We start from the raw sequence: 21540 nt of genomic DNA, 5'->3' as shown, positions 1-21540 counted from the left end.
AAGGCAATAAATAAGTAAAAAGTACAATATGAACACAAGGAACTATAAATGATACACATGTACAATGTTAACAAGACATAAACAGTAAAACAGTAGGCATATTGCACATGTATGATCTTGGGTAATACAACTGTTTATCTGTCTTTGTTCTTTTACTATTATTTTATTTAATTGTATTGATGTTTAATTAAGGACCGAGCACTGACAGGTACTGACAGACAGTGAGGCCCTATTGAAATCGTAAGGATTATTATTATATATTATAAATTATTCTTACCAAAATTTGCAGAAATTGTATTTCTTTTCTATTCCTTTTCTTTTAACTGTCATTTTAACATATTCTTATGTTACTCCAAATGTGTTCTCTAATATTATTTTTTTTAAATTTATATTGGATTTAATTGAAATATGATTTGACTGATCACTACATTAATTGATTTAGCATTGTACAATTGGACTGTAGTGTCTATTCGTGGCTGACTGTACATATTATATTTGTTTTTTGCACACTGACAAATAAAGAGACTCTAAAAAAATTTAAATAATATTAAATAATAAAATAATTTCTCAGTTGAATCAATTTGTCAATGGTAAATTCTCCCAGCCGAAAGGTATTTTTTCCGATTATCCTGACACCACGTGAACGCACCGGTGCATACTTTTTGTAACCCACACACATTTCTGTAAATGATGAGTAAAGCTTCTAAATATATAAGATTCCACTTATTTAAGAAAAACAAAATCACTTTCTTACAGATGCCAATAAAAAAAACCCCACTATTGATAGTATTTCACAAATTTGACTTTTTTTTTACTTGTCCCTGCTCTTCAAGCCAGGCCCTCCAGTGGGAGTGATACCAGCTCAGTTCTCCTCGGTGCTACAGGATGGGCCCACATGCACATGGACATCATTTCCCAGCACTCAACACTGGGACCCCATGAGAAGAAGAAGCTGCAGCAGAAGAAGAGGAAGAAGAGGAAGAGGAGGAGGAGGAGGAGGAGTAGCAGGCAGTGAGCCAGGCAGCCCAGCAGCCTAGCAGCTCAGCAGCCAGTGTGTGAGCCGCTTCCCCGCCTCGGTGAGGTGAAACACGGCCGCGGAGCACCGACAGCAGGCGGTGAGAGGAGGTGGCGGAGCTGTCAGGAGGAAATCAAAACAACCGCAGAGCCGCTGTGATCGCAGAGAGGAGCCGCGGTCATGTTGTCCTAAGGAGCCGCGGCGCCGAGCTTCTTCCACCGCCGAGGTAAAGTTGAGCGCACAACTTGTTCGCCATCCTCCTCTCTCCTTACTTCTCCTTACATGGTTGACTGAACGCTCGTGTGGGGAAAACAACGAGACCACTCATCATAATAGTCACCTTTATTATAAGCGTCATAATGTCGGACTGTTGGGAACAGCGTGATTGCGGATGCACTTTTCAAACAAACCCAAAGAAAAATTTACAGCCAAGCCTGCTGCTCTGCTTAGTCAAGTTTCACATGTTTGTTTTAGAGGTTAAGCAGGCCCGTGAGGAAGATGCACATGTTGTCTGGCTCTAACAGCCTCACCGGTCATTATTATCCAAACTGCAGTCAAAGCCAAAACATTGGTTTTTGAAAAGTGTTTTACGCACCGCTCCAGTGTGAGGCGGTGCGTAAAACATTGAAAAAACAGCAGGAGGATAAACCGGGGTGAGGTGAACCTGCAGAGCCCACATCACACAGCAGCTCCTGTGGCTTGTGGCTCATTACCCTTAAACTCCTAAACCCTCAGTACAGGACACCCAGGTCACAGTTACTTCAGACAGAGAGAGTCCCTGCAGCTATGCAAATCCTCACAGCAGGACAGTGTCAGTAGTGTCAGGGAACCCTTTCTTCCATACCTGCGCTGCCACCCATAACATGGGCGCTCTGCAGCCACACAAGAGAATTACTGTCATACCTTCAAGTGCATTGTGGTTAACAACATTTCAATATTACACAACATCAGAGTCGAAGTGCCACACGTTGTACTGTATTGTCTCCTCGGAAAACACACATCAGATTTTCATATTAAAGAAGCAGGCTGTAAGGCTTGTCAATCGATGTGATGATTGTGAACCAGCGAATTTTAATTTTAGGGTTGACTGACATAGGGAAAGAGATGAGTTTGAAAACAAGGATAAGGACCACTTAAAGAAAAAATAAATTAGTCTCTGGTACATTGTTGGAGTAAATATGACGAGGAACTACAGCAAAGTTTAACAATTTTAAAGATACGGTGATAAACTAACAACTGGGATGATTACATTTAAAAACAAACAAGAAATGTTGTATCTTTACTGACCTATCCTAAGCTTCAGACTCTATATGACAGCCGACCTAATTCATTCTGTGTATGAAGGGTATGCAGAATAAGCTATTGCTTCAGCCTCCATCTTTTTTGGTCTTCATATACATATTTGTCTTGCTTTACTTTATGTACCAAATTTCTTGTGGAAATTGAACATTTGGACCAAAACAAACAGAATGAATGAATGCATGTTGTGGCAGTAACATGTTTAGGACGCAGAGCACGATGTGAGATATTTAATCGTGTTTTCCCTTCTGTCCTCTGCTGCAGGTGTTCCCGTGTGTGTGTGTGTGTCCACCATGTCGGATAAGATGTCCAGCTTCCTTCACATCGGGGACATCTGCTCCATGTATGCAGAGGGATCCACCAACGGTTTCATCAGCACACTGGGGTACGTCCACACAGTGTGTGTGTCTGTGTGTGTGTGTGAGGGCCCACTTTACACTTCCCTGCAAGCTGAGCAGGACTCAGAGGGAAAGGGAGTCAGAGATTTTGCAAAGTTAGAAAAACAAATTTTAGTCAGACACCGATTTTTGGTGAAAGCTTTTCCTCCGGGTCTTATCGGTGTGATTCCTGATGAACATTATTTAGCATGCATCACCCAGACATCAGTTCCCACAGTCAGTGGCAGAATGGGTTTAACTAAGAGATTAATGGATGCAATTTTGAAGTGGAAATAGGGGTCGACCTCTGAAGAGGTGCTTTTGATCACAACATCACTAACAGTGCCGTGAGAAACGGAAATGCAGCGGTGGAAAATGCAGAGTTAATGATTAAGTGTGTGTGTGTGTGTTTGTGATGGCATGGCAGGTGTGGGTGTGAAGGGCAGAGTTAGACACTAATGGTAAAACTCTATTCAAAGCCATTCATTCACCTGCACAGTAGCAGGCGAATTGTGTTGTTTCCCTCTGTGTACATCACACCGGAAACACAACAGACCTGCTCTTCTAGACCAGATTTTCTAGAAGTAAGAGGCACATTGATTTTGAACTCCAAATATCATTATAATGGTGTTAAGGTATCACTAAAATATCAGATGTGCAGTTACTATTACCTACACCAAGAAGGTTATGTTGTCACCCCTCTGTTTCTTTGCGGTTTTTTGTGTGTGTTTGTGAACAGGATTACACAACAACTACTTGACAAATGACCGTGCAACTTGGTGTAGAGATTTAGTCTGGGACAGGGGAGAATCTGTTCAATTCGGATGCTGATCCATGATTATTTTTAGCACTTTATTTTACATTGTAGGATAGATCTTTTTTTTCACTGTTGTGTAATTGCTTAATTGAATTTTAAAGGGACTGTTGGGCCCTGGCGAATGTATGTGCTCTGCTGAGTGCCATTACAGTTCACACTTTTCTCTTGCAATATTATTTTTGCTAGTAGAAAAAAACATTTTATATATATATATATATATATATATATAACAAGGTGCTGTATGTGATATCAGCTCTCAGCTCAGTGTCCAGCGCCTCCTCTTCCGCCCCCTTGCTCATGAAAAATGGAATGACCTACAACAAAGACTGAGTCACCATTGAGACATTGGGGCCTTTCTCAAGCTCCAGTGTATCCCACACACAAACACACACACACACACACACACACACACACACACACACACACACACACACACACACACTTTGGTGCCCACAAGCGTACAAGCACGTATTTACAAAATGTATTTGGTTTTGAGCCTCACACAACCACCAACCCAGCAGCATTCTCCAAATCTTAGATTACGGAAAGAAACCGCGTGGAAAGAAAAGGAAGATAACTTTCTGAGCTTATGAACTCATCCTGACGAGCAGCATTCCCAGCTCCTGTTGGGGTCCCCAGAGAGAAAGGCCTGTGAGCAAATAAAAGGTTAAAAATGTAAGAAATTGCATAGTGATCCCAAAAAAATACTTTACCAGTTTGTTCAAATATGTCAATATTAAGCTTTTGTCCTTCAACGACAGCTCTGACAGGGATCAGGGGCATCAAACATGTACTGTACAAGTTCTTCCTCCCCCCGCATATTGCCTCAGCTTTTAACTGAGTCTGCAGCTCGGCTCTGTGAGGTGCACGGAGAGGAGCAGCAGACAGGTCTGTTTGGACAACTATAGACATTCCCCGGGAAAAAGGCTTGAAATGGATGTGGGATTTGGCCGGAGTCCAGCTCAGTGTTATTCTGAGCCAGTTAAAGCTAAATTTGTCACCAGATATTCCAGTTGGCCCACAGGTCACGTAATCCAGATTTATTTAATTACTGATTACTGAGAGGCAGGGTTCAGAGCTCTTAATTAACAAACAGGAAATGCAAGTGTTGCTGCTTTCTTATATTGCTTTACTGGTTTTATATTAGTGTTAATTTTAAACGTATTCAAGATTGAACAAAAATGGAAGTTTCTGCCACGTTCATGTAAAGATTCTGGGTCATCCAGGTCAGGTTGTCAAATGGAGTTGTACACGTGTACATAGGCGGCAAAACAAGCAATTCCAGTTGCATATATGCACTTGTACACCCCCTGAAAAAAACAAATTCAGAATCAGCTGTATCAATTATTTTGAGTATTTCCACTCATGAATAATCAGATTTGGGTTTTGCTGGCAAACACTCCGCACATATTTTCAGTTTACTATCATGGAGGATGAAGGAAAACAACAAACTCACATTTCTGAGGCTGTATCGACTGATTTATTCTAAAAACATATTTGACCAAATCAATGAAATGATCAACGGTTGTAGATTCATTTTACGTTGATTTAATGATTGATTATCTCCGTACCATTTCAGCTCCAGAATAAATAACAAATAATGGTAATCATTATTTATCAATGCAGCCCTACAGTACTTTAATGTGAAAACCTGTCAGCTGAATGTGTCGTCAGTGACTGGCTTTAATCTGGCAGAAAGTGAAATCGACTTAATGTACTTGCAAAAAGATTCACCGCAATCTATACAAAGCAATGAGCACACATATAGTTAGAGATGTCCAAAACCCAGAGCCCCGAACTGACTGGTGGCCAGGGGATTAGTTAATAGTGTTTTTCTGTGTTCATCTCCACAGCTTGGTGGATGACCGCTGCGTCGTCCAGCCCGATGCAGGGGACCTCAACAACCCTCCAAAGAAGTTCAGAGGTAAGAGATGGAGAGAGTCGACTCCCCTCATCCTCCCGAGGCCTGATCTCATCACACTGACTGCTGTGTTTATACTGTGGGGTCCGTGAGAGACACTGCTGAATGTGTTATGCTGTGTTTCAAACAGGGGTTGCCTTTGACTATGTTAATGGGTTCTGTGTTTGTGTGTATTTGTGTGTTTGTCTGTGTGTGTTTGTGTGCCTCTGCCTCCATGCTATGTGTATGTGTGCTTGCCTGTACACCTCGTCTGTGTAAGTAGAGGCAGATGGAGAGAATCAGCTCTGATGTTGGTTTGATGGAAACAACACACAAAAAGCTGCTTCCCAAACAAAACCTTGAGACGCTTCTGCGGGTGAACCCGCTATTTTTAGCTCTCATACAGGAAGTAGAACTCATGACCCTCAGTTCTCAGGCTAGAGGTTTATATCTCTGGGGAGAGGCCTTGCTCCACATTGTGCACAGAGTATAGTGTCAAAATAGTCTATTGAGTGCATCTGGGAAATGTCACAGGTTCTTGAAATAGAACAAGCAAGATGCTTCTATTTACAGGTTTTTTCCAAAATTAACATTTTTGTATGTTTTCAGATCAATTATGTTTCATAGTTTTAACAACTTGACTAGTTTAAGATCTTAATAAACTAATCTTGTTCAAGAAGTTAAGAACTGAAACAATTAGTTGAATAATCAATTTGTCAATTGACAAACAGAAAGAAAGATTATTAACTATTACGATTTATTTATTGGACATTCAGGTCTTCATCCCTCTGTGCTGGTGACAGCCAGTGGCTGGGGGAGCTATGTTTTGGGGTTTTCCATTCAGTCATTCTTGTGAACACGATATCTCAAGAACAGCTTGAGTGAATTTCTTCAGATTCGGTGCAAAGGTTCCGTTGGACTCAAGGATGAACTGATTACATTTTTGTCAAAGGCCAATGTCGCTGTGACCTTTCAAAGCATATTTTTTCTTGTGACCATGATATATTAGGAACAACTGCTGGAAATCCTTTCAAATTTGGCACAAATGTTCACTTAATCTCACAGATTAATTGATTAGATGTGGGTTACCAAAGGTCAAAGGTCAAGGCAACAATGGCCTCATAAAACCTCTTTCTGGCCTCTATAACGTTATATCTCAATTATGTCTCTAGGTAATTTTTTCATATGTTGACCCTTTGTCAATTTGACTTGAAGTTAAACTGATTAGATTTCAGTTAAGATCACAAGTCACTCTGACCTCATATTTGTCCTGAAAAAAAATGGTGTAGTAAAAAGGCACTGTTTGGTGTAGGCATACAACCTCAGGGCATCAACTATAGTTCTTCATGAAAACTATCCGCTGTTAATGTAATTGAGAAAAGAATTACATTTTATTTTTAAAAGTGCAACTTTACATACTGGTAACTCTATATAAATGGATATTTAAAGTAAAGCAATTCTTTTGGGGGCTTTTTCTCAAATGGTTTGGCTTTTGCAATGTTCAACTTGATTTCGAACTTTTTTCACCTTGGCTCTGAACTGTGTTTGCTCACATCCATACCATGTCCACACCCACTCACTTTGTATTAAGTGGGCTATCTGCTTCTAACTGCTGTTTCAAATGTATAAAGGAATTCACTCTATATTTAGAAAGTAGAAAGCTTTTGATTGGAGCAGTGACCCACACTTCTCACTCTTCACTGGGTCTCTGGTGTCACAGGACAGGTTATCTTCCCCCAGAGATGATTACTGTCAGCCCAGTAAACACAGAGTGCAGACTGATACCTCCACGCCTGCAGCAACATGAAACATGAGTCTCTTTGTCTCTATCTCTGTTACTGTAGCTTTCAAGGACTGTCGAGTTTATTCATTTTATCTACACTGATGGCAAAAAAACATTGTAGCATTGTTTGTACTTGTCCAATAACTTTAGAAGTATTTTTGTAGTCTACTCAGCATCAGTGTGGTCATATCTCTCCACTATCAACAGTCGAGCCCGACCTGTATAGATATTTGGGGGCAGAAGTACTTTTTTGATGTAAATGCACATCTTTTCTGTGTTGTTTATTTAGTCAAATTAAAAACTACAGAGCAAAAATAAAATAAGTTTTCATTTTGGCTCTTATCTGCAAACCCAAACGCAGATGCTGATATGATATAGACCTCGCTTATTTTTTGCTGTGAAGGTATTGCAGAAACTGCATCACCATCTTTAGAGAAGTATAGTCCCATAGCCATACCTTGCTGCCTGTTAAAGACAATCATATTGTCCGAAAATATCAGCAAACAGACATATCTTTCATGCTCTAGTAACCAGGCTTTGAATTGGCCTGTAAGATACAAGACCAGTGAGAAACAAATCAGTTTAGCTTTAAGTTTAAGTCATTCCCGGATTTGGCAGTAGACATGTGAAGGTAGTGAGGGAGTTGCCTACTGGCTCACTTAATAGCCAGATTAAAAGACTTTCATTTATCGCTTTGCCTCCTGTAATCTTCCATCTTCGCACACTCATTTTTCCCTCGGCTCACTTCTAAATCTCATCACCACTCAGATGTCCTGCTCTAAATCAGACCCACAGAATGACATCACCTCAATGTTCCTGTAACAGTTTAACCTTTTTTCAATATCCGTATACAAAACATGTTCATGAAAACATGAAGCTGTGGCTGAAGCTTTGAGTCCAAGCGATGCTGATTCAACAGCACACTTGAACACACAGCACACTGCTGAAGTGGATTCACACGTGTCAGCTGCTCCTGACTAGAAGAGGCAGTAAGAGGTGAAGATGGTTCTATACAAAGTTGGGATATCTCAGCCCCTGCTGCTCCTGCTTCCACCCATATTCTTGTAAATCTCTACAGACCTATATATAGCTATATATAGCTTCATGCATGGATGTTAAATGCTGTAGCACCGTTTTGCAATGGCAGTCATATTTTGAATGGAAGCCATGGCTAATATTATTATTATCTTTGCAAAGGAGTTTATGCTTTATTGCTGTTTGTCTGTTTGCAAAGATAAAGGAAAAAAGCAGATATCTCTTTGAAAAGAATCAGGCGGATACAATAGCAAATATTCCTCTCAGCGATATAAGAGAATGGATATCATGCCTGCGTTTAATGTTTGCAGGAAACTTCTGTGTACGTGATATAATATGTATCTGGTTTCAATAGATACACTGAGTGGCCAATCAGACTTGGCAGAGGTGTGTGCTCTCTGTGCCCTTTTTAGTGAAATCTGTGCTTTTTATGTCAAAATGTCATGAACGAAAATGTATCGTGATGTTTTACAGTTAGTATTCAAGAAAACATGACACTAGATTTATACTAACAGGAAACAATGACATACATGTAAATCAAATGAGGACTTTTAAACATAGCTTTTAAACAGCTTAACCTTTCTTTTTAAAGTAGCCCGCCCCTGTCCTTTATGCAATGTAGAACAACAGCCTCTATCAACAACATACTCAAAAGTGAGGTTTCTTTTTTTTATGACGCATATTGAAGACACTTAATTTCATCATTTACACTCTGCTGTTCTGGACATATCAGAGACCTGCTTAGAATCAATATGGAATAGAACATGATGTTGTCATAGATAAGTCTGAAGGAGTGTGAAACGTTATTAAACCAAACAAGAAGCAGGTTTCTCCCTGGTTAAGTAGCTGCAAACAGTCCGGTTGCGTGTGCTTTGTTCTTAGATATCTATACGTATTTCTTTCTTCAAACTTCTTTTGGAACTTCTGATTGGAGGACACTGAGTCACCTCTGGCAGCACAAAAGCTCTCCTGTCCCTCCTCCTCCTCAGCTGTGACATTTGTGCAGAGATAATACCGCTAAGTGGACGCTGTAAGGGCAGAAGGCCAGACTATAGCCATGTCCATCGCTTCTTATACTGTCACTGCTGAGGTATGCATAACATTTCCTCCCAATGTAAACACAAGCACCCTCCACACAATCTCACTCACGCTTGAGAGCACACTCTGAGACATCAGGACGCTTTGCTTAGTGTCTCACCCCAGACTGCATTTGAAATACCATTGCACACCTCCACACAGATCAGCAGAGCACACCGAGCTGGAGCCTGCACACGAGGCAGGGGAAGCACACTGCTTTCAGTCACTTTCATCACAGTCTGTCATTACTTCTGCCAAGGAGGATATGTTTTCACCCCTGTCTGTTTGCTTGTGTGAGCAGGATGTTGCAAAAAACTACCAAACAGATCCTGGTGAAAGTTGGTGGAGGGGTGCAGCATGACTCAAGGATGAAGCCGTTAAATCCTGGTGCAGATCAGAGAGCGGATCCAGCATATTTTCTTCCCCTTTCTATAACATTGCGAGACAGGGTGTTTTTCTGACATTTTTCTCGATTTCTCAGAGAATAATTCATTGATCTTGATTAAAAAAAAAGTTTAGGGGCTGATATTTATGAGTGTGTGTAATTTGGTGCAAAACCAAATCATAGTGAATTTAAATGTGGTTTCATAGAGAGACTCCTGGGCCTTCTAGTTTATACTTTTATCTCTTAGGCGATTGGATGTGGGAACAGTTTTCTCATTTGATGGTTACAACATCAAGATCAGATTGTTATCATTGCTAAACCAGTAGCATGTGAAAACCATTATAGTCCAGTCTTCACTTATCTGCAACTATTGGGTTGTTTGCCCTCATCAGATGTTTCTTGAAGTGCAGATTCATACTGAAACTATGCCTCGCTCTGCAGCATTGCAACCACCTACCTGCTGTCCGCCCCAACCACTGTTACTGTCGGACACACTGCAGACTAGCTGGGTGGTTCATGTTAGATAAACACCAGAAACCGTTCTGTCTTCAGTCCCTTCCTCTGCTAATAGAAACATGTATTGCTTTCCTGTCTTCAGAGCGACGAGAGCTCTGGCAGGAAACAATCAGGGGAACATGTTGTTGGTAGAGCAATTTATTGTCTTAGATGTACAACAAGTGATTAGTTGCTTCCTGTATAATTTTGCCAACATGATAAATAACCTAGGACTTTGTGCAAACCAGGTCACTGGAGATATTGTTGATTTAAAACAGAATAGGGGCAGTATAATGTGTTTATGGCTCCACAGTGTTACTGCAGGGACGAGTTGGTCAGATCGGTTCCAGAGGCACAAGCCGGCCTCACTGCCTGTGTCTGAACACTGAAGACTTTTTTGTGATGTGGACATGTAAGGATTTCTCTCACATGATGTGCTCCAGCTGCTTTAATGACAGAGGGGAAGAAGTGGAAATTTAAGTTTTATAGTCTCAACTAATTCTGCCCAGAAGAAACCATGACCACCATACTTGTGTGCCATTGTGAATTACACAGATGGAGTGTTGTCAGTCTTTATTAACCCCACAAAGGAGGTTATGTTTTCACCCCTCTGCGTTTGTTTATTTGTTTGTTTGTTGTTTGTAAGCACGATTGTGCAAAACGTCCAGAGCGGATTACATTGGATCTTTGTGGAAGGATGTGGTATGGGTCATTAAAGAACAAATTCAATGTAGGAGCTGGTAAAAGATCAGGGAGCAGATCCAGGATTTATCAATTTCTTTAACATCATTTGAAGTTTTCCCCCATTTTTTCCAATAGCGAATAATTCTTGGATCTTGATCAAAGTGGAAGGATCTTATGAGTGTTTAAAATGTTTGTTTATACTGGGTGCTATACTTTTTAACTATTGTATTGTGCCTCTTCATTTGAGGTTTTAATAAAAGGACTTGATCTTAGCACTGAAATTACTTTAAACACAGGGTTGAAGATAAACTTGCAAGCGCATTTTCATTTTAATAGAGAACTGAAACACTTTATTTGGATTTACAGTTTGCTAATAAAGGCTTGTGTATGTTTATCTTTTCTAATCAGCATGCAGCTATAATAGTAGGTTATCATTTATGTAGTGCACAGGGGACAGCCAGCAGAGAACACAGGTTTGTTTATGGCCTGACAATTGATATGTCTGTGGTAAATGCAGTCAGGTTTATGGGGTGGCAGTGCCAGTAGTAAACTCTTGTGTTAGGTTGCAGGGACGTTAATGAATCCCTGAGTTTTCTGCCCTCTGGACCAGTCCCACAACTTCCCCTGTGCACTGAACCCTACAGGAATTCCTACCTCACATCCCAGCATTACTGACGGGACATGTTTCCCAGCTGACTGAGTTTTTCAAGGCAAATTTCGAGTGTTGAGCTGATCATATATCACATGCTGCAATTGTGTGTGTGTGGTTGTAGATTATGATCAAAATGGCTGTGTCAAGTTATGCTGCAGCTCACTCGTCACAGAGGAGCCTCCAGTGTCAGTCTTCATTTGTCTTTTACACTTTCGAGCTCGATCCAGTTCCGGCGAGAACACAGTCTTCTGTTTTTATCTACGTTGTGTGAACCCATGAGCGTAACAAATACACATTTACTCAATTCACAGCACCGAGTAGCTCCAGGTCTCACCCTCTCTCTTTGTGCTCTCTTTCTCTGTCTCACATTCTTTCACTCTCTTCCTGTCTTCCCCATTTCTCTTTCACTTCCTTTTCTTAGTTTTTCCAACTGTATTTTGGGTCGAGCTTAAGTAAACCATTTCTGATCTGGGGTGTGAGAGGGAGGTGGGGTGGGAGGAAGATTTTTTGGAAGATAGGGGCCATTAACTTCGAAGGAGAGAATGACATGGTTAGAGGAATTCAGCAAGGAGAAAGGAGGGATGTTAGAATATCGGGGGGGGGGGAAGGAGTCCCCACCCTCCTCTCTCTCCCTCTGTCGTCCCACTCCCCTCTCTTCACTGGCCTTATTTGGTCATGTTACTGCGGCTATAGCCGGAGGAGAGCGAGAGAAAGAGAGGGAGAATGGGGGAAGGATGGACAGATTGTACTTTTTTTTCCCGCCCTCTCAGAAGAGAGAGGCTTTGGTCTGAGGAGAGGTGAAATCAGAGTGAATCCAGCACACAGAGGAAGAAGTCGCTTGTGGACAGAAGTTCAACTCTGTCAGAGAAACACCAGCTTGTGTGTATTGTACAGCTTCAAACTAAAGCTGTCAAACTCGACAGCTTTCAGCCTGTGTGCCTCTCAGCATCAGCCGTTGTGCTGCTCGTTTGAGAAGAGGAACTCTCCTGGGACAAAAGAGGAACTCTGTTATGCTACAATCTTGTCAGCATGCAAATCAAGGGCCTGTTTTTTCCTCCTCGTGAGCTTGTGCAGTATCTATGTAAATGAGCAGCACATCAGGGTCTGCTGACGACAGCAGCATCTCACCGTTGCTGTGGTTACGTGCGCCGACTCTGACCTCAACTTGTTGCTGTGTCACATAACAAACACACAATTTGGGACAAACGGATACAAAACAGCAGCATTCTCCAAATGGATTAGAGGAGGAAATGTATATGGAACACTACACATATACACACACTTGCATTCACATACAGTCATAGGCAAACACGCAGAGGACATAACATTGACATATAATGATTTACTGAAAATTTACTCAAACCTTGGTTACTACTGCTCGCCTAACTCTTGACCTAACCTGAACCTCAACCTAATTTTACTTTAGAAAGAGACTCAAGACCCAAGCACAGACACAAACACACACACACACGTGCGAGGGTGTGATCACAGAGAGTGGGTTAAAGGTTCAGTCTGCAGAATTTAGTGAGATCTAGTGGTGAAATTGCGTGTTGCAGCTGAACACCCCTCACCCCACCCTCTCCTTCTTAACACGAAGTAGAACCTGTGGTAGACTACAGCCTTAATAAAAACTCAAAAGGTGTTTAGTTTGTCCAGTTTGGGCTGCTGTAAAAAACAAGCCTCAGTAGAGAGGGCCCTATGCCAATGTATAAGTATTTAAATATAAAGGGCTCATTCTAGGGTAAAGAAAACAACAATTCACCCAATTTAGATAAAACACACTATTGAAAACATCACTAGCATTATTTTAAATGCACTTCCTGCCAATAGATCCCTTTTACCTAAATTGTACACACTGAAACTTTAAATAATGAGTCTATAATGTTTTTTTCTCTTCGAATATTTCACCAGACATTTCAAAAAGGTGTATGAGCCTGTGCCTGATGTTATTTCAATATCATTTGTTTTATTTCAGGCGGTGTTATTGTACGTTTTGTTTCCACTTGTTTCAGTGACTAAGGATTTTCAGCCTCGGTTGGTTTATGTCTAACTTGTGTTTAGCTCTGACCCTTTTTCCACACAGCAGTGCTGACCTCTGTCACTCATTGGATTCTCTTATTTGTTTAATGTAAATCCATGTCCCTTTCTTACCCATAAACATTGTTGTCATCCTCCTTATTTGTCCCTGTAGGTGATCAAAATAAGTCTGTTTCTGCATGCTCAGATTTATATGAACATGACTGTACTTGTATTTTCTGTCTCTGTACATATCTCCCCATTACAGTTGAATCTTTGTCTTTCTCCCTCTATCTCTCTCTCTCTCTCTCTCTGTGTGCAGACTGTCTCTTCAGACTGTGTCCTATGAACCGCTACTCGGCCCAGAAGCAGTTCTGGAAAGCAGCGAAGCCTGGAGGGAACACGGACACAGTGCTGCTCAACAAGCTCCATGTGAGTGAAGTGACAACATGTTCAGCCCCCGGCCGTCCTCACCACACACCAGTGCAACACACACAGACCTGTCCGCAGGGGCTCACAGCACACAGAGCGAGAACAAGAGTTACACAACGCAAACTTTATTTGGGATTTGGATGAAACTTGAAAGCCAGGCAGCACACTGAATATTCACAAACCAGAGTATAAGAGCAGTTTCAAAGGAGATTTGCTGAGTTAGACCTTTAAACTCCTTTTATAGACATTTCTGAAGCCTTTCACTCCTACTGTCCTACCTTTCTGCCCTCTACAAGCTTCTGTCTTACTGTGTTACAATACCATTTAAAGCAGTATGCTATCTCACCACACAGTCATAAAACAGAAGAATCTCAGGGTTGTTTCCTTGGAGATGTGAGTTTTGGGTTAAAGCCCCTCTGCAGAAGTGAACATTTTTTGTCCGAGAACATTTGTATTGCAACTCTTTGCCCAGCAGCTAACCACTAAGATAACTTGTTGCTGAATGACTCTGTGTGAGTGTGTGTGATTTTCACTCTTATTTTCTGTGTTCTCTGCCAGCATGCAGCCGACCTGGAGAAGAAGCAGAATGACTCTGAAAACAAAAAACTTCTTGGAACTGTAATTCAGTATGGGAACGTTATTCAGGTTTGTTCTCCACAACGACAAATCATCTGCTTGATGTTATTCAGATCAACTTTGTTGATACTTCCACAAACTTTTGATCAACCTGAAATTGCCCTTGCATGCCAGCAATAGAGATGATTGCCCAAAGCTTCCTATCTTGAATTTGATTAATGAATAACCCCTTCAATAATAAACAAATCATCAGTTTCCATTTCCATCATCAAAAATAAAGTCAAACAGAAAAACTATAAAATAAAGCATATTATTGAATTCATCCTGAGCAGAGGTCCCTGATAATTAAACAAAAACAGCCAGACTTAATATTATACCCACACATAATACATGTATGATAATAATAATATATTTAATTAATATAGCCCATTTCATACATAAAATACACATCATGTGCTTACACCTTTAGCTTTACTATACACATACAAATCATCATATAAAGAACAAAAATTTGTTTAAATAAGTTTATGGCAAGAAGTCAATCTTCAGTGTAGTTATGCAAAATGGTAAAAAGACTTTATTTATCACTCAAAACACTTTACAATACAAGTCGCTTTGTTCATTCACGCAAGCATTCATGCAGCTTTTTCTATTACACTCCATTCATACATTGTTGGCACAGCCATCAGGGTAAATATGCGGTTCAATATCTTGCCCAAGGACACTTAACTATGCAGACTGGAGCTGCTGGGGCTCAAACTACCAACCTTCTGGTTAGTGGATGACCATCTCTAGCTCCTGAGCAGTTAGACCCCAATGATTCTTTAGACTCTAGAATTTGTACCTAATTCTTACCTGTTGTAATTTCTGAATAAGCTGGCCGTAAGGGCAGTGATAACATGCACCGTTAGCACCACTTTCTTCACATCACATTTCATCATGTCTGGTGTATTTCTCTTTATTGCCTCTGCACAGCTCCTCCACCTCAAGAGCAACAAGTACCTGACGGTGAACAAGCGTCTGCCTGCGCTGTTAGAGAAGAACGCCATGAGGGTGATGCTAGACACGGCAGGAAATGAGGGCTCCTGGTTTTATATACAACCTTTCTACAAACTACGCTCCATAGGGGACACTGTGAGTCATCGCGTGTATCAGTTTTCGGAAATGCTCTTCTCTAATACTCAAAAACTTGTTTTTAATGGTTGATAATGGAGTCAATCACTTGCACATAAATTGCTATTATAAGGCCAAGACTGCAGAATCAACCTCACGGCCACAGGTCTGATTTACCATCCTAGTACTCGATCAGTTCCATCACATCTCACCCTGCGTGGACCTGTGCCAGAGACTAATTGGTGTTTGCCTGATCACAAAGCTCCTGTTGGCAGCCGCTCTTCTTTCCTGCAGCAGGAAGTGAGCGGACTCATGCCCAAGGACAAAATGGGCTACGGCAGAGTCCCCAGTCCTCTCTGCTAAGCTCCTCTTTAAGTAGACATGGCACAAGGCCTAAGCAGCAGCAGCAGCATGCCATGGACGAAAAGAAAGTTGGAAATAGTCACTGCCTGCTGAAAATAGTAGTAAGAAGACAATGACATGCAAATGGAGAGTGAGGCGCTCTTATCTTTGCATGTTGGAGATTAAAGGTTGAGTAATATAAACTCCTTTTGTGTTGCAGAGTGCAGGAAATCCTCCTGGACGTAATCATACATTTGAGTAAACCTCATCAAATAGAGCTCAGTATGTACATGAGGATGAGTGTTTAGATGAAACATCGCTTTACACCTTCTGAAATGACTAGAATCTGGATTCTTTGGCAGCAAGGATTTTAATATATAACCTTTTATTTTTTAACAATTTCACATTTTTGCGTTTTATTGTGTGTGTTGTTTGTGTGACTGCAGGTTGTGATCGGGGACAAAGTGGTCCTGAACCCCGTGAACGCTGGCCAGCCGCTGCATGCCAGCACGCACCAGCTTGTGGATAATCCAGGATGCAACGAGGTCTGGTTGAGCCGCTGCGCCTCATCTTCCCTCCTCAGATGTTTCTGTGGGAGTTTCTGCTCTGCTGAGTCTAATAATAACCTTTTCCTCATAACCGCTACTCGGTTATTAGCTGCCTGACGTGAAACAGTGCAGGATTGTTCCTCCTGATTCAGAACAGTGAAGCTGTAGGCGTCAGCTAGCAGAGCACTCAGGGGGCTGGGCCGTTTCTCTCCTGTTACGCTCGACTGCTTCGCCTTACTTAACGTTTCCTCTGTTGATTCATCAGATCCTTGAGACAGTTTAAGCTTCAGGCCAGATTTTTTTTCTCTTTACCAAGAGAGAAACAACTCAATTAGTCCTTATTTTATGACTCTGCAAGAAGCTCAGAGATGTGCGACGTTCTGAGAATTAAAGTGCAAATGACGGTTACCAGAGTAAGAAAGACGTTTTCAGTTTTGCTTTGAGAAGCTATAAAAAAAAATGATATCTGTCAAGTAGAATGACACTCAGTAGAGCACATACCTCAAACCACATTTAAATTAGCTATAGCCCGATATTTAGTACAGTGAACACATTCCTTAATATTAGTCCCTTAAACATGTCTCATTTTTGAATAAACATTCGATGGATCCGTCCCCTGATCTGGATCCCCACCATAATTGAATGTTAAACTGTTTCTGCTTCCTTGGCTGTGGTGCATGTAAAAACTCATATTTTTAAGGAATGTGTTTTATAAATATTATAAATATATATTAAAATTTGCTGTATTAGATTGAAAAATTATCGATTGGTTGAATGGATATATTGATTCTTTTATCAGATAACTAAAAAAAGTCATGACTAACTAGCCTGCCACGACATTACAGCTACATTCAAACTGTGTGTGTTCTTTTTTTCAGGTTAACTCGGTCAATTGTAACACCAGCTGGAAGATTGTCTTGTTCATGAAGTGGGGTGACAATCAGGAGATCATCCTAAAAGGGGTTCGTCTCAAAACAAACAAACACGTGTTATTATGTATATTATTTATTAGGCCTTCAGGACAAAACATATTTTATACCAGATACTAAATAACTTAAGCTTTTTCTCAGATATACTTAGAACTTGTTGTTTTGTTTTTTTCCTTAGTAAATTATTTCCCAACTGTAGGTGTTGTTTTATGTCCATCCTAAGAGCTGAGTGGATGTAAATTAGAAATTAAAACTGTCCATAAAAATGGACGATGTGTCTCCACTTCCTCCCACTATCCAGAAATATCCTGGATGTGAACACTGTAATACGTTGGCTTTAAATTTAGGCTGAATTCTTTTTTCGGTAACAAATATTTGTCTTCTGTCCAGGGAGATGTGGTTCGGTTATTTCATGCAGAGCAAGAGAAATTCCTCACATGTGATGATCACAGAAGAAAACAATATGTCTTCCTACGCACTACTGGACGGCAGTCAGCTACCTCGGCAACCAGCAGCAAAGCCCTGTGGGAGATCGAGGTGAGGGAGAGTATTTTTTGAGTTGGTTTTGCTAATTGTGTTTTGGTAGTTTAGCTCTTTTCTCAATGCCAGCAGTTAATATAAACCCAGACTTTTGGGTCTGGCTCTTTGAATTCTTTGGATTGTATGGTTTAGTTATTATTACTTTTTGCTCTGGTTATAGGTTGTGCAGCATGACCCGTGCAGAGGGGGGGCAGGCTACTGGAACAGCCTGTTCAGGTTCAAACACCTGGCCACCGGACACTACCTGGCTGCAGAGGTCTGTCCACCATGAACACTATGTTTACTGGGATAAGAACAAAGCAACAAATCTCCACTGAATTTAAACCAAACCAAAACCAAAGATCCTTTACATTATTATATTGACATATTATGGTCGTATTTTCAGACAAAACATTGGCACAAAAGAATAAGTCAAAGACAATTTTAGTGTCAATTCTGCCACATTTACAGGACATAGACAGGGTTCAAATACTGTTTCCTCTCTGATCCCAAAAGTTAGCATATAAGTAGACAGAACATATAAGTACGCAACTTATTAAGCACTCAAAACATATAACACAGTAAGACATAGTATGCATTCATAACGCACACGGTGGATAGGATAAGAGTGGTGCAAATCAGAATAGTGGAAAAATGTATTGAGAGTGCAAAAATACTTCATGGGAAGTAATGCACATCCACAGGATGTAGTAAATAGCAGCAGTTGTAGAGTAAAATATTCTTTTACACTTTTTACTTAGTTACCTAACTGAGACGCAGCTTTAAAGGCCCATAAAGTAGTGATTTAGACTAAATGATGGAATCTACACTTGCTTCTCCTTCCAGCTGCTGAACCACTCTACTGTATTTCTGCAGGTGAATCCAGACTATGAAGAGGAGTGCCTGGAGTCCCGCTCCTCAGTAAGCAAATCATGTTGATTGACTGCTCTGCAGATTATTACTGTTACAGTCACCAATAAATCACAGTTTATTATTTTCAATTTATTCATTATCTCAAATACGACGACAATACTGTTGTAAAACCAAGGTGCAGTAAACTGCCAGTAACCATGGTAACAATACGTAGACTTTACACAATTTTACAGGTGAACGCATTGATGCAGTAAACTGAGAATTGAGCTTCTCATAAACCAACTCTTGCTGAGGTAGTACATGCCAGTAAACAGCAGGTGGCAGCCTTGCATTGTGAATGTGTCTCTCTGCCACAGCACTCAATGAAGCGGCTGTGACTTTCAACATGAAGGTGTTCACATCTGCAAAAAAAAAGGAAACCGCATTGAGATTAAGAAAATGTCCGTTAATCGTGAACCTTTTTGCAGATATGACTCAAAAATAGGAAAAATAATCGGATCCAACTAATTTAATCGAGAATATAGCTGAGACTTGGTTGAGGTAAGTCATTGTGCCTCTCTTAGGATGTAGGATGGCACTCAGTAGAGCACCAACCTCCGTCAAGGCCCCTTGATTTCAGTCAAGCTGCACCAGGTTGCACACACTCAGAGATATCAGCTTCCTAAATATGGCCGACTTTTAAAAATCAAGATCTGTCCTTTATTTTCTGGAAAAGTATGAAAACACCGTGTCCCAGAATAGAATCAGTTCTTTCTCGGTCTATGTCCCATCCCTCCACTGGGTTTCATTGAAATCAGTTCATTGGATTTTGTGTAATCCTGTCATCAAGATAATTTTGACATTATATTTGGAAAAATCCACTAATGAAGAAAAAAATACATCTTTTTACTTTTCTTGGTCTTGACTCACACATCAGGTAACCTCAGTCGCAGATTGTGTGGTTATAATACGTGACTTCTAAGCAGACAGTGTTTTGTTTCTGTCTCTTTAGCTGGACTCAGATCAAGAAGCCTTGAGAGCCCGTTTGAGAAACGTCCAGGACAAAGTCATGTACACTCTCGTGTCCGTTCCTGATGGAAATGACATTTCCTCCATATTTGAACTGGACCCCACCACATTGAGAGGGGGAGACTCGCTCGTACCAAGGTAGGAAGACCATAAGGAAACTGGGTAATAAAGTTGTGAAGTGTTTCCAACCAGCTCGTACCTGTGTTACTGCAGATATGAATGTGTAGAAAAGCAGGAACTGTCAGTTGTCTGGTCTGTCGCTCTTTCCACTGAAAACCATACAGCATACACGTAACAAACAGGGGACTTCCAACATGAATTGTCATTGTCCTGTGGAGTAAGGAGAAGTAAGTAATCGGTGTGTGTGTGTGTGTGTGCGTGCGCGTGTGTGCGTGCGTGTGTGTGTGTTTGTGGCGTAGGAGGATTTCTTTAGTATCTGTTTCAAATGAAGAAAACCACAGACTCACTGAATTTCGCTAGAAATACTTTCACCAGACTTTCCCTAGAAGAGGAAGCTGTTTCTTGATGTGAAGTTTATGTCAGCACGTACGTTTGGTCCTGTTGCAGCTTTAAACATGTTGCTGTTGTGCTTCTTGTGTAACTGAGAACCTTTACTGTATCAATGGGTCACAAAGGTAACGATTTGGAAATCACCAGTCCTTTATTTCTACATAAGTTGTCTTTTTTTATAAATAATAAGATAATCCTCAGCCATGCAATGATCCCAAGAATTTTACCCTGCCAGCAACACATCTCTTCTTTTGTACAGTTACCCCATAACTCCTTACATATTACTGTATTCAGATTGAAGAATCCAATGATATGAAATATACAATGATAATACATCAATCTTTCTATTATACCTTTTACTCCATTTAAATCCCTAGTCAAATTTAGATTTGTACTGCTTTATATTTGAATCAGTTATGTCCAAAGAGTTGTAGCAAGGCATCTGTGTATTTTAGGAATGAGTATGTTTGTGTGTGTAGTCCACGTATTGACCCAATATTCAAACATAATTATCTGTATAAAAATCTGTTTGCAGGAACTCCTATGTGCGCCTCAGACACCTGTGCACCAACACGTGGGTTCACAGCACCAACCAACCAATCGATAAGGAGGAGGAGAAACCCGTCATGCTGCGTGTAAGTGACAGTTCATTTGCCCTCATGTGTATATCACCAGTACACTGTCTCAGCTTTTGTCTCGACTCTCACTGTCACGGTGCTGAAGTGAAATGCTGTCTGGGATTTTATGATTTCATGAGTCACTTGTAGTAAAAATCTAAACCAACTGCTACCAGTGTAAGAAGAGTTCTAGAATATTCTGAATATCATGTGCAAGCTGCTCTGTCTATGCACATGTTTTTTTTTTTTTTTTTTTACCCAATACATAGTAGTTTTTTGGGGGGGAAAATACTGTAAATACTCAAAAATAGCACATATCTCTCTGTTGTGCATTTCTGTTTTAAATTCAAGATTGGCACATCTTCACTGAAAGAGGACAAAGAGGCATTTGCCATTGTGCCCGTCTCTCCGGCTGAGGTGAGAGACCTGGACTTTGCCAACGATGCCAGTAAAGTGTTGGCCTCTATTTCTGGAAAGCTGGAAAAAGGCACCATCACTCAGAATGAGAGGAGGTATAAATTGCACGGTGGTTCCACTC

The 21540-nt window shown here is 40.7% G+C and overlaps 1 protein-coding gene across 8 annotated transcripts in view; it reads left to right on the top strand.

Annotated features, from left to right (window-relative positions):
- Window positions 1-657: 657 nt before the first annotated feature.
- The window catches only part of LOC128446158 (inositol 1,4,5-trisphosphate receptor type 1), a 65809-nt gene continuing 44926 nt past the window's right edge, over window positions 658-21540 (top strand). For all 8 annotated transcript variants that reach the window (XM_053429183.1, XM_053429149.1, XM_053429141.1 and 5 more), the window contains exons 1-14: window positions 658-1241; window positions 2579-2699; window positions 5362-5432; window positions 13858-13967; window positions 14526-14612; window positions 15519-15677; window positions 16445-16543; window positions 17425-17508; window positions 17866-18012; window positions 18176-18271; window positions 18871-18915; window positions 19859-20013; window positions 20921-21020; window positions 21354-21514. In XM_053429183.1, the coding sequence (XP_053285158.1) occupies window positions 2608-2699; window positions 5362-5432; window positions 13858-13967; window positions 14526-14612; window positions 15519-15677; window positions 16445-16543; window positions 17425-17508; window positions 17866-18012; window positions 18176-18271; window positions 18871-18915; window positions 19859-20013; window positions 20921-21020; window positions 21354-21514 (1406 nt within the window). In that variant the 5' untranslated portion in view covers window positions 658-1241; window positions 2579-2607. The remainder of the gene's footprint in view (window positions 1242-2578; window positions 2700-5361; window positions 5433-13857; window positions 13968-14525; window positions 14613-15518; window positions 15678-16444; window positions 16544-17424; window positions 17509-17865; window positions 18013-18175; window positions 18272-18870; window positions 18916-19858; window positions 20014-20920; window positions 21021-21353; window positions 21515-21540) is intronic.

The sequence above is a fragment of the Pleuronectes platessa genome, chromosome 2 (genome assembly GCF_947347685.1).
Source record: "Pleuronectes platessa chromosome 2, fPlePla1.1, whole genome shotgun sequence".
Taxonomy (NCBI): Eukaryota; Metazoa; Chordata; class Actinopteri; order Pleuronectiformes; family Pleuronectidae; genus Pleuronectes; species Pleuronectes platessa.
The sequence above is the reverse complement of the archived record's forward strand: the minus strand, read 5'-3'. Positions and strand labels throughout refer to the sequence as shown.